Source organism: Sciurus carolinensis, chromosome 14, assembly GCF_902686445.1.
Source record: "Sciurus carolinensis chromosome 14, mSciCar1.2, whole genome shotgun sequence".
NCBI lineage: Eukaryota > Metazoa > Chordata > Mammalia > Rodentia > Sciuridae > Sciurus > Sciurus carolinensis.
In genome coordinates this window covers 77489281-77501853 of record NC_062226.1, presented here as the reverse complement: position 1 = coordinate 77501853, position 12573 = coordinate 77489281, and the positions used below count along the sequence as shown (strand labels likewise).

General features: G+C 35.1%; 1 protein-coding gene across 6 annotated transcripts in view; it reads left to right on the top strand.

Annotated features, from left to right (window-relative positions):
• Prune2 (prune homolog 2 with BCH domain) overlaps positions 1-12573 on the top strand; it is a 264764-nt gene that overhangs the window by 50594 nt on the left and 201597 nt on the right. For all 6 annotated transcript variants that reach the window (XM_047524259.1, XM_047524258.1, XM_047524256.1 and 3 more), the window contains exon 4: positions 1753-1916. In XM_047524259.1, the coding sequence (XP_047380215.1) occupies positions 1753-1916 (164 nt within the window). The remainder of the gene's footprint in view (positions 1-1752; positions 1917-12573) is intronic.

The window sequence follows — 12573 nt, the reverse complement described above, 5'->3', positions numbered from 1 at the left end:
AACTTATATTACAGAGAGGAAATCTGCAACCCAGTGTCACAATGACTTGTCCAAGGTACCACATGCAGTTAGTAGAATTCATGTTAGAACTTGAATCTTCTGCCTCCTTTAAAAAGTACTTAAGAACTGCTAACTGGTACAGGAATCTAGAGATACATAAAGAGGAATAAGACAAATTCTTTGTCTTCAAGGATCATATAAAGATACCCATTTGATAGACTTTCTGCTACTACTGAATGAAGTGTCACTAAACATGTCCATCATTTGAGATGCTCATCTTTTGTGTAGTTTGCCACTTTACTAATTATTCTTAACTTGCACCAGGGGACACTGACCTCAGTGTACATGAAAAAAACTTATTTATTTAATAATTATTAAATTGAACTATTTTGGGAAGTGAATGTATAGATATTAATATATGCTAATATTAGTCCTATTGCATTCAGTTATAAAGAGTTTGGAAAAACAATCTTCCCATGTGGGACTGTTTTTATTCCTATGCTGTTTGAAACAAATGAAATTCTTTTAAGTAATATGTGTCAATCAATTGTTGACAAGGGACTAAAAGTTTAGTTCTTGTTTATATTAGTCAGCTTTCTATCACTATAATGAGATACCTAACACAGGTTACTTATGAAGTAAAGAGATTATTTTGGCTCATGGTTCTGAGGTTCAAGCATTAGATCAGTTGACCCCATCAGTTTGGGTCTCTGATGATGGTGGCATGTCATGGTGGGGGCATGTGTAGAAGTCAAATGGTCACATTTCAAACCAGGAACAAAGAGACTGTTCCCACTCTCCTCTTTAAAGGCAGGGCCCCAGTGACCCAAGGAACTCCCACTAGGTTCCACCTTTTAAAGCTTCTCAAATCTCCTAAAACCTCTCCCCTGGGGACCAAGCTTTCACATGTCGGCCTTTGGGGGATACTTACACTACACACAAACCAGAGCTTGACATTCAGGATAATCATATACTTGGCTAAATTTATGTGTTAACTTTTTCAAAATGGAAAAATGTAGGCTGTTTTTGAGATTGATGTTGTGAACTCTGGTTTTGGAATTGTTTATGAAATAGTATGCTTTTCAATAATAAATTGAGATCCTCATTTACTTCATTGTCACCCATTTTTTTTCCTGACAGAATACAGTTGGTTTCATCCATAGTTTTCTTCCTACATTTAATAAAATCATATAAAAATTTGTGGAATTAAATAAGCCCAGACATTTTTTTTTCTAAACCATAATTACTAGATGTGCAAGTTTTAGAGCTGGATTGACAGCTTAAATACTAGCTAGTCTGTTCACTAATTGTATAACCTTGAACACATTTTTTAACCTCTTTGTGCCTTAGTTTTCTCTTGTGTAAAATAGGGATTTTACCAGCACCCATTTCATAGGATCTTTTTATAGCAGAAAATATAACATACCTCAATTGTTTATATAGAGTCTGACCTGTACTGGAAGCTCAGTATTATTATTAGTTAGTTATTATTATTATTTTCCAACAATGAAACATGATATAGAGTTGCTAAGGTGTCAAGATATTCTGGTAATCTTGGGGAGATACTTAGTTGACATGAAATGTGAAAAGACTTGGAATAAGATTCTACTCTTCAGAGTCTTCTGAGTTTACTCATAGTGTTGGCTGTTGAGGGGAAGTCATTATTTGTAAGGAGGCAGAGATTAAATAATTCCAAAAAGTAAGAAACCATGCCCTGTCTCTTTCTCTCCCTCTCCTCCATTTGCTCTGCAGTGAGGATAAAACTTTGGAATCAGCAGTTGTCAAGGTCATTAACGCTGTTGAGCAGAATGATGCCGAGTTTGAGATCCGGGAGTCTTCCTCGTCCCTTGTGTTAAAAGAGCTTCTCCAGGAGGCTCCCGAGCTCATCACTGAGCAACTGGCTCATCTCCTCAGAGGTGAGAGATAGTCTTTCTAGTAAACACTGGAAGGCTTAATGGGGTGTCTCTCAATCTGCTCATGCAGAAAGACTGTGATCCATTCTTGGGTTAACAATCCCTTTAAAGACCACAGGAAGCTTCATCAGAGAGGCAGGGAGTAAAGAGTTTGTTAAAGAGTAACATTATATTGGATATTAAAAATGTGCATTTAAAAATAAGCATGAAGGGGCTGCACTGTTTCTGTAGACAAGAATATTAAATGGCACTGCTGCACCTCTGTTGGAGAGCTGAAATGGTTCCTCTGGCCATTTTAATATCTTCCAGAGGTGATTCTTGCCCTGCAACAGTGTGAATGTGGACTGTAATTTCACGTTACTGCCTTGAAATCTCTCCTGACACTTGTACATGCTTGGTTTGTATAATATTGTATGGATGGCAAAAATATGAACTTTTTATTTTGATGATATCATGTCGGGTCATTCACCCCATCTTGTAACACACTCGCTTCAGCCTGTTGTAGGCACTGAGGTCATAGTGCCCTGTTACCAATTATAGTTGGCCCTCGTATCCGTGGGTTCCACATTCTTGGATTTAACCAACCTCAGATTGAAAATATTTTATTTATTCATTTTTTTTACAGACTGCATTTTGATTCATTGTACACAAATGGGATACATCATTTCGTTTGAAAATATTTTTAAAAATTGCATTTGTACTGAACATGTACAGATTTTTTTCCTCGTCATGAACAATACATTATAAATGCTATTTATAAAACACTTCCATTTACTAGGTATTATTAGTAATCTAGAGATGATTTGAAGTATGTGGGAGGATTATTTGGTTATATGCAAATGCTGCACTCATGTATGTATGGAATTTGAACATCCGCAGATTTTGGTATCCTTAGGAGTCCTGTAAGCAATGCCCCAGAGATACTGAAGGACACTGTATTCTACTGATCTCTTTTATCTCCCTCAATGGAGCTTGCTGCTTCTGGAGAGTAGTTTTCAAGTCTGGAAATTGTCAGTGGACTTTGATACCAAAAAGTTCAGTTATTTTCTCATGCAGACAACATTTTGGTTTTAAAAGGCTTTTATTTTCTTTCAATAATTCATTTTGGACACAGATTTTTCTTAAAGGTGTTTAATTCAGGAAAGTGGAAAACTGAGGAACAGACTAAAAGAATTTTAAAAGGAGGAAGGTCAAGAACGTGTTGACTTGGCTCTCTTAAGGATTCTCCTTCACTCCCTCTGTCTATTAGTTTGTAGGGGAAAAGGTCCAACAGTTATATAGTTCCTGCAAAGATTTTAAATCAGATGACAGCAGTAAGTCTGACTTAAATATTTTCATGGTAGTGGGTGTCTGTATAAATGTTCTATGGGAGATGGTGCCTTCAACTACCCCATTTCTTTTTGTGATAGAGCAGAAGGGAAATAAAGGTAATTGGGAATAAGGATAAATCTTTTGTGCCAATGTGTGGTGCAGGCAAGCACTGGAGAATATTTTGTTTATCATGCAAACTAAGAATTTTAGTTTATTATTAAAAATGCATGCTATTTACTAGGAAATACGTGGTTCATGAATTGTTCATTATTATGATATCTTACAAATAGTAAGATAATATAAATGAATATAGTGGTACAGAGACACAACTTTGTGAATGATGATGATGATATTGCTCAGATTTAGGGAATTAGAAGGGAGGTAGACTGTTTTGTTTATCTTTATTTCAGTTTTCAGAGCTACCAAGACAGAGCTATGGTAAAAAGTCTTGTTTTTTTCTTGACATTGGAGATCTCTCATAAGGTTAGGCTTAAAGTGCCATTGGGAAGCCGGAGGAAAGTAGACTTCCTTATTGCTTGGAAATTAGAATGTGAGAGGATAAGATTCTCTCTCTGTGAGGGCTCCCAGTACGGATGCCGTCCTGAGAGAGAGCTTGGGAGGTAGAACACAAAGGAGACTATTACAGTGGAAATGGAGCCCTGGAGACCTTTTGCCAAAGTGTACGTGCACATGTACATGCTTCTGTGTAGGTGAGGAGGACAAGGAACGTCTCTGAGCAGTTTTGGCAAGAAGGATGGTGATCCCAGAAGTCTGACTTTAACGTCACTCAAATGTTCAGAGGTAAAGATATTTGGAGGCAATGGGCCAATTTTTAAAAGTTCTTGAATCTTTAGTAAATATACGAATTCTGCAAATTTTGCAGGATTCCCTGAATTCAAACTTAGATGTTATACTTTCCTAGTCAAGTATTAACACTACCAAATCTAAAAGGACTTGTTTTCTATGTTTTTATAAATAATTTCAACATTCTTTATTTTTACAACATGACTAGTTCTCTTTCTAAAGTGTTCTCTTTATAAGCAGTTATGATGTCACTTTGTATTTTGGGGTATTTCAGACAGTCATTAATTTGATACACATTTCTAGAATTTATGTATTCCTCTAGGTCTTAAAGAAGACCTAATTTTCAGTGTGTTCCTTAATGTGCAAAAGATTGGACCTGCTCTTTCTCAGTCTTGCTTTTTAGTTCCTCTTTGGCTCAACTTCTAAGTATTGGAGTGCCCTATAACTTTGACCTGGGCATTAAAAAAAATCTACACAGATCTCATTTACATCCAAGATTTTTAAAGAATATACAACTATTTCCAACCATGATCTTCCCATTTCTCTGACTGTGGCCTCTCTTTAGAATTCCAGACTCATGTCCAATGCCCATGTGACATCTTCACATGCATGTCTAATTCATATCACCTTAGTATGAATCCCTTTGATTCTCTGAACCCCTAAACCTGCTTTTATTCCATTTTTCCCATTTCATAAAAAACCTTACCAACCTCGCAATTACTCAAGTCATAAACTAGGAGTTATACTTGATTCTTTCCATTTCCTTCCCCTCCGTATTGATCCACTAGCAAGTCTTGCTGACTCTACATCTAGAATATAACTGGAATCCATCCATGTTTTCCATAATCACTGCTAGTGACCCAATCTAAACTGCCATCCTCTCTCTCTTTGACTACTATAATAGCAACTTATTGTCCTATTTCCTCCATAATATCCATCATCTATGAAGTAGTCTGAACGACTTTTTAAAAATATAAATCAGGTCATCAATTTACTGTGTAAAATTCTTTGCATTCAAAATATAAGCACTCCACTCCTATAAGCCAAGGCATCATCTTCCCTCTGCCCCCTCTGACACCATCTGATGAATATCTTCCCACCCCTTCTAGATTCTGGGAAAAAGGGCCTTCTGGTTTTTTAAATATTCCAAACTCTTCCTACCCTGAGTATTTACATAAGCTAGTCCCTCCTCAGGGATTGCTTGTTTCCATCTGTCTTATGTCTTTCTTTCTATTCCTGGGCTCTTCTGTTCTATCACTCCGGGATGTAGGCTTCATCAGAAGGCACCTGTGTGCTGTGTGCACTGCTTCACTGTTGTGTCTCCACACCTAGAATCATGCCTGGCACATAGTAGGTCATTGATGAAAACTCTCTTAAAGGGGCTGGGGAGATAGCTTAGTCGGTAAAGTGCTTGCCTCGTAAGCACAAGGCCCTGGGTTTGATCCCCAGCACCCCCCCAAAAAATAAATAAATAAAAATAAAATAAAAACTCTCTTAAAAATGAATTTTTACAGGATTGTTTATACCTTGTCTGTTTTCATGACTGCATTGACTCCATCAGAGCTATGACACTTCAGTTTCCATTCTATTTTAGCCATCCTTCTAATGTTCTTAATATTCAATGTTTAGAATTCAGACATTGTTCTTTCCAGTAATAAACAGTTCTTTTAGTCTTGTTTTGTTTTGTTTTTAGAACTACTAGTAGAATTTGTTTTAGTGTTTTGCAAGGATTTGTTTTTTTTTTTCATCTTTTGCTTGTTCTTATATAAATTAAAATTTTATGTATAACTTAAATCCTTTCGTGTAATTCATGTAGACTATAATGTATATACAGAAAGAATATCAGATATGTCTATAAAAGCATAAATATATAGCTTAGTAAATCACCACAAAGCCCTTTTTTATAGCCACCAAAATTAAAAAAAAAAGAATAGAAATAATATCAGAGGAGAAAATAAGGGAAATGGAAGGAAGGGAGGAGGGATGGAATAGGGAAAGTCAGTAGAAAGAATCTGACCTACCTTTGCTATGTACATATATGAATATACCACAGTGAAAAAGAACCAATAAAAATAAAGGAAAAAAAAAGAGAAGAAATAGAACAGGAAGACCATTTTTTATGCATCTTTCCATCATTACCAATTCCCTCCCCAACTAAAGATTATGAGTATTCTGATACTTATGGTGCACAGTTCTTTGCCTTTTAAAATATTTTTACCACGCATGTGTGTACTCCTAATATTACATGTGAGTTTTCCCTATTTTGTATCTTACATGAAGAATCATATGGTGTACACACACTCACTGTCCTTAGATTGTCATGTGTACACTAAGTGTAGGATCTACTTGCATAGGTCAGTTATCTACCATCATTTGTCTAATTTATCCCCTTTCTTCTTAAATAAAATATTTGAGATGACTTACAAAATTGCATGCAATATAATTATATTACAGGGAAAATAAGTCAGGATCAAGAAAAAGAAAAGGAGTGGAGGAAGGAATGAAATCAAGATATATTAACAACTTTGGAGGTGTTGAAACAGTATTCAGTTTGAAACTTTGCAAATTAACTTTTAGGAGTGAATGAAAACATGGAAATGTGATTAATATTAATATTCGTTTTGTTACTGAAACAAATCATTTACCAGTTCCTCATTTTAAAAAGACACAACTTAGTCTAAAGATTTTCCCTTGCATAAGTCTTCTTTTTCTTTTTTTCCTGAGTAGAAAGCAAACTTTATTTTGTATCAAATTAAGCTTTGCACTTCCAAAGTATAAAATACCAAAGCTTTCCTATGTCAAATAAAAATGAGGAATACCACCTTCACATAAAAACAAACAACAAATAAAAGAATAAATAGCAAAATCAAAATATTCAAGACAAAGTTCAATAATAATAATGTAAAATCTAGACTGAATGACCAAAACACTGATCCTGTTCATATCACCCAATTTGAGAAATATAATCCATGGCAAATTTAAAAATACATACAATACACAGAAAAGAGAACAACAACAAAAAAGAATTAACCATTAAAGGAATCAATAAAACACCTACATTTATAAAACCTTCCTTGATCAGTACCATATTATGTTTATGATGTACAGAAAACCACAACTAAAGCAAGGTAGTTTTTATTACTTGCATAATTTTTAAAATATGAAGGAATTTTGAACTATATCACTGAAAGACCACAGTTACCACTAAAATATGCATTTCTCAAGACAATGGGCAAAAAGTTTCCATTTATGGGAAATATATTCTTTATTTCACACAGTGAAACTGAGAAAAATAATATCAAATGAGAACTCTTTTTCTCTAATCTTAAATTCCCCAATAATGCAATCCTTGGAAAATGTAATTTTTTTCAATTCAGACTTGAAACATTTTTAAAAAAACATACAAATCTCATTGCTTGCCATGAGATTCTCCAAAATTAAACATTGCTTGAGAAGACACCTAACAATAGCATCCGTACCCCTAACTCCAGTCCTTTCTCACATGCGGTCAGGGTTTTCACAGGGATGGGGCACAGTGTTTCAGAACCTTCCTGCTCCACAGTGAGCATCTGGAGATTCTTTAATCAGCTTCACCTCTCATCTAATAACCTTTATTTTCTGCTCTAAATTTCTTTTTAATACACGTGGATGATTTTTTCTAAATGCAAGAAATACATATTTAAATTGAATTATATTTGAATCTTTTTAATCATATAGCTGTTGCTCTCAGTCCAAGTGTTTGCACTGTGGTGTACTATTTTATTCAAATATTGAGGTAGATATAGTGAATCTCACTATCATGTATACTCATAAGACACTAACTATTAAAAAAAAACAACAACCTATAAATAAAAAGTAGAAAAATCAATAGAGTAAAGGGAACAGGGGGAGAGAGGAAGAGTGGGAAAGGGGAAATACTGGGGACTTAATTATAATACTGGGAACAAATTATATTTTATGCTTTTATAATTATGTCAAAATGAAACCTAATATTATGTATAACTAAATAAACAAAACCAATGAAAAACACAACTCCCCCCCAAATATTGAGGTATGACCTGATTACTCTGGTTATTGTTAAAGGATTATTTTTATACCAATTTAAAGAAGATATTGGGTCACCAGCACAGAAATAATTGGCTTGTGTTTCTCTGATAATCTCCTGTCACTGTACCCTTTGGGACCTGTAGGATAGTTTTGGATAAATGTCAACAGGTGACTCAGTGTGGCTTTGTGGAGGTTTTAACAAAATTGAAATGATTTGCATTTTCTTTCTTTTTAAAAAATATCCTTTGATATCTATTTATTAACCGATTGGATCACAAAAACACCATAGTAGATACCATCCTTCATTCTTTTTATTAGCTTGTTGATCTGGTCTTTCCTGTTGCTAGCATCCCCAGTCTTTTACAAAATAGGTGGTCTTTTTTTTTTCATTCATTCCACTTTGTGAAGAAGATAATTTGAAGGGTTGCAGGAAGTCATTTACTTCTTTGAAGTGTTTTCAACAGCATCAATCTCATGAATCAGGTCCTGCATGCAGATGATGCCCTATTTGCCATGAGATTCAGCAAAGAACTATCTGCCCAGGCAATTTGCTTCTCATCACTTTTGCCATGACCATACTTGTCGATTGGTGTGTTTGATGGCCTCACATTTAGGTGTCCCCATGCCATATCAGCAGTTCTGAGCAAGCTAATTGAAGCCTGTTGAACTTAACAAAGGTGGTTTTGACTATGTGGAGAAGGGGAAGAAGCTGCCACGTCTTTTCGACCTTGCCCTCACACCATTGATACCTCTGATCCTCACACGAGTTTAGATTCTGCAGGTACACAGATGTTGCCAGCTTTTCTCACAATTCCTAGCCATTCAGTTCTTAGTTCTGTACATCTGACTATACTCCTGTGATGCTGCCTAGCTTTTTCATAGATAAGTTTCCTCCTTGCCTGTCAAAGCATCTTTGGGGCAAACTTCTTTCTTAGGTCCTTGATCTTTAGTTCTGCAAGATTTCTTCACTTTTTCTTATGGATTTCTGGAATCCTCTTTTCCCTCTCTTAGCATTTTTTCATGGTTTCCATTGGCAAAGAAGATGCATTTTCTTAAACTAAAACATTTTATGATAGCTAGGTCTTGTTGTCTTTTAATAGACCATACTTCAAAACTTGGATATTTCAGGATGCAAATCATTAGCACTCACTTTCATCTGAAAAGGTATGTATTTATGCAACACTACTTTATTTATTCTTTTTCTTTCACAATTTAATTGGTGCATTACAGTTTTACATAATGTAGGATTCATTGTTACATATTTGTATGTGCACATGATGTAACCATATAATTTGGCTAGTATCATTCCCCAGTATTCCCCCTTTCCCTCTTCTCCTCACTCTCCTGGGTCATTTCCTCTATTCTACAGATCTCCCTTCAATTATCATGAGATTTCTCCCCATCCTTGGTACCTTTCTTTTTCTCTCTAGCATCCACATATGAGAGAAAACATACAACCCTAGACTTTCTCAGTTTGGGTTACTCTGTTTAACAAATGGTCTCAAGTTTCATTCATTTTCCTGCAAATGACATCATTTCATTCATCTTTTTATGGCTGAATATATATCCCACGTTTTCTTTATCCATTCATCTATTTGTGGACACCCAGCCTGGTTCTATAGTTGGGCTGTTGTGAATTGTGCTGCTATAAACATGGGTATGCATGTACTACTCTAGTAAGACTTTAATTCTTTAAGATAAATTCTGAGGAGTGGTATAGTGTAGAATTACTTTCTAATTATTTGTGTAAGAAAAGGAAGTGTTGACGGCAGAATAAGATCATAAATCACCTTGATTTTTGGAAATGTGACAAACCTTTGGTTTCTTTCTTCCCCTCTCTGTCTCTGCTTTTGCTTGTGTGGTTCTTCTTTTTTCTTTGTTTTCTTTTTATTCTCCCTCTTTTCCTCTTTTATCTCCATTTTGTCTTACTCTTCTTCCACTTCCCATGTGTCTCCAAGTTCTTTTTATTATATTTTGAACATGCTGCAACTTGAACTTACCTAAAAGTCATGCTATACTGTCGGTTGGCTTAAAGTTGGTGCTGGTTATGCCCTGGATTTGTGCCAGAAACAAATGGTTATAGACTCACCAGACTCCTCAACCTGTATTCTTTTATTTCCCCAGAGAGGTATACTAAAAGACTACTGCCAAATCTGAGATCCATTAAATTGCAGAATCAGCACATTGGGCTTTGTGTGTGTGTGTGTGTGTGTGTGTGTGTGTGTGTGTGCATGTGTATTTATTTGTGTAGGTTTCTGGGAACCATCTGGCAGTGAGATTTTAGCCACTGATTACCAGGCACACTTGAATCAGGACCACACTTTGCCTAAATTAAATGACTTACCACATTTATTTGTATAAGGCCTTGACAGCAGTCACAGGATAAAAGGTGAAACAATTAACAGCAATTGTACTCAGTTTAGGACTAAGTGGAAAAAACTATGCCCTGGGATTTAATAATAATAATAATATTAAACTCTCTCATGGTAATTCCATTTGACCTTTAATAAAGAATATTTGCTTGCTATTTTAGTAGCCTGGATTAACAGACTTCAAAAAGATCCTTTTAAGGAGGTCAAATAGGAAAAGAACAGAGTCAGGGCTGTTTTTTTTTCAATCTCTCTCTTGTCCAGAGAGTGAATCATCTCATTCCCAAAATGGTTGTGAAGTCCAAGGGGAATTATGTTGCTTGTTTTGCTAAGGAAAAAGGAAGGCTGTTTCGCTTAGGAAGATGTTGGGGGTAGGGAAAAGAAATGACTGTTCCTACTAGATATAAAACCAAAATGATTCTTCAAACTCTGAGTGTTACTTCTTCTGTCATACAAAGATAAGCCTTATTCTTAAATTTGAACATTTTCAATTTGTAAGAATAGGAAGCATTTGAATAATACACTTCTTCTTATACATTCCCAGGCAAAATATGTGAGCTAAATTGTATTTCATTTTTCTACATTTTTCTCTTTTCTCCTTTCTCCCTTTCTCTGTTACTAATTCTTTAATTTTTTTTTTTTTTGTTTTGTTTTGGTATGAAAAGAAACATCAATCCCAGGTGAAACAGAAAAGAGGCTTTAGTCCCTTCTTTTTTTGCTAAGAATTTATCATGCAGAATATGCCTTTACTGTGCTGGATGTTTTCCCCAAACAACTTCTGACTTCAGTAGATCGTGTTTAATATTAATGTGCTGCAATTGCTTTTGGCAAGAGGCCCTGCACATCTCCATTTTTTTAAACAAAGAACATTGTGATTGATTTTTTTTCCTAATAGAATGAGATGTTTGCTACTGTTTGATTATAATTGTTTTCTTCATTGCTTGCTGTTAATTCAGCTCTCCTCCCTACCAGCCTGAGTCACTGAGATACTTTGGGGTACAAGTTTATTGATATAAGTATTTCCTCCCGCAGAATTTGCTGGAAGTTAAGTCAACACTCATTACAAAACAGTTTTGAAAGTGCTGACAGGTGTCTTGGGATACCGTGTGCGCTGACACTGATACTTAACTAACTGCACTAAGTGTGAAACTGTTGAATGGACTTCTTTTTTTAAAAAAATTTGCTCTGTTTAGTTATACATGACAATAGAGTGTATTTTGACATATCATACATACATGGAGTATAAATTAGGATCTCATCCTTGTGATTGTACGTGATGTGGAGTTTCACTGGTGGTGTATTCATATATGAACGTAGGAAAGTTATGTCCTATTCATTCTGTGTTTCCTATTCCCATCCCCCTCATTTTCCTCTTTTTCTGATCCAGTGAACTTCTATTCTTCCCTCCCTCTCCCCTTATTGTGAATTAGCATACACATATCAGAGAGAACATTCCACCTTTGGTTTTTTGGAATTGGCTTATTTCACTTAGCACGATAGTCTCCAGATCCAACCATTTACTGGCAAATGCCATAATTTCATTCTTTTTATGCCTCACACTGAATGGGTTTCTACTGTGAAGTTGAAAGGTTTGCCATACAGACGAGTCCCTGGGCTGAAGTTGGGCCATGGCCTTTCTCATTCCATAAAACCAACTCAGCGTATGGTGAGCATCTTTTTGAATTAGGTTTTCCTGATGATGTTAGTACATCAATTCCTTTCTAATTGTTAAGTCAAACAATCGTAAGTCAATGTTACAAGTCTCTTTTCATTGAGCTATTCTGTAGGAATTGTTTTTCATAGATTGATGGTGCATATTGCCTTTTTATTTATGTATTTTAAAAATAAAATACCCCAGTCAAGGAAAATTTTTGTGAATTTTATTCCTCATCTTTTATATTTTGATACAATGTTTTAAAAATTTTTTGAAGTTTGATTTTTTCTTTTTAAAATTTTTTTAATTTTATTTTTTCTGATTAGTTGTACACGACAGTGGAATGCATTTATACATTTTGAGAGATCATACATAAATAGAGTGTAATCTCTCATTTTTCTGATTGTACATATTGCAGGATCACACCAGTCATGCAGTTATACATATACATGAGGTAATAATTTCTGTTTTACTC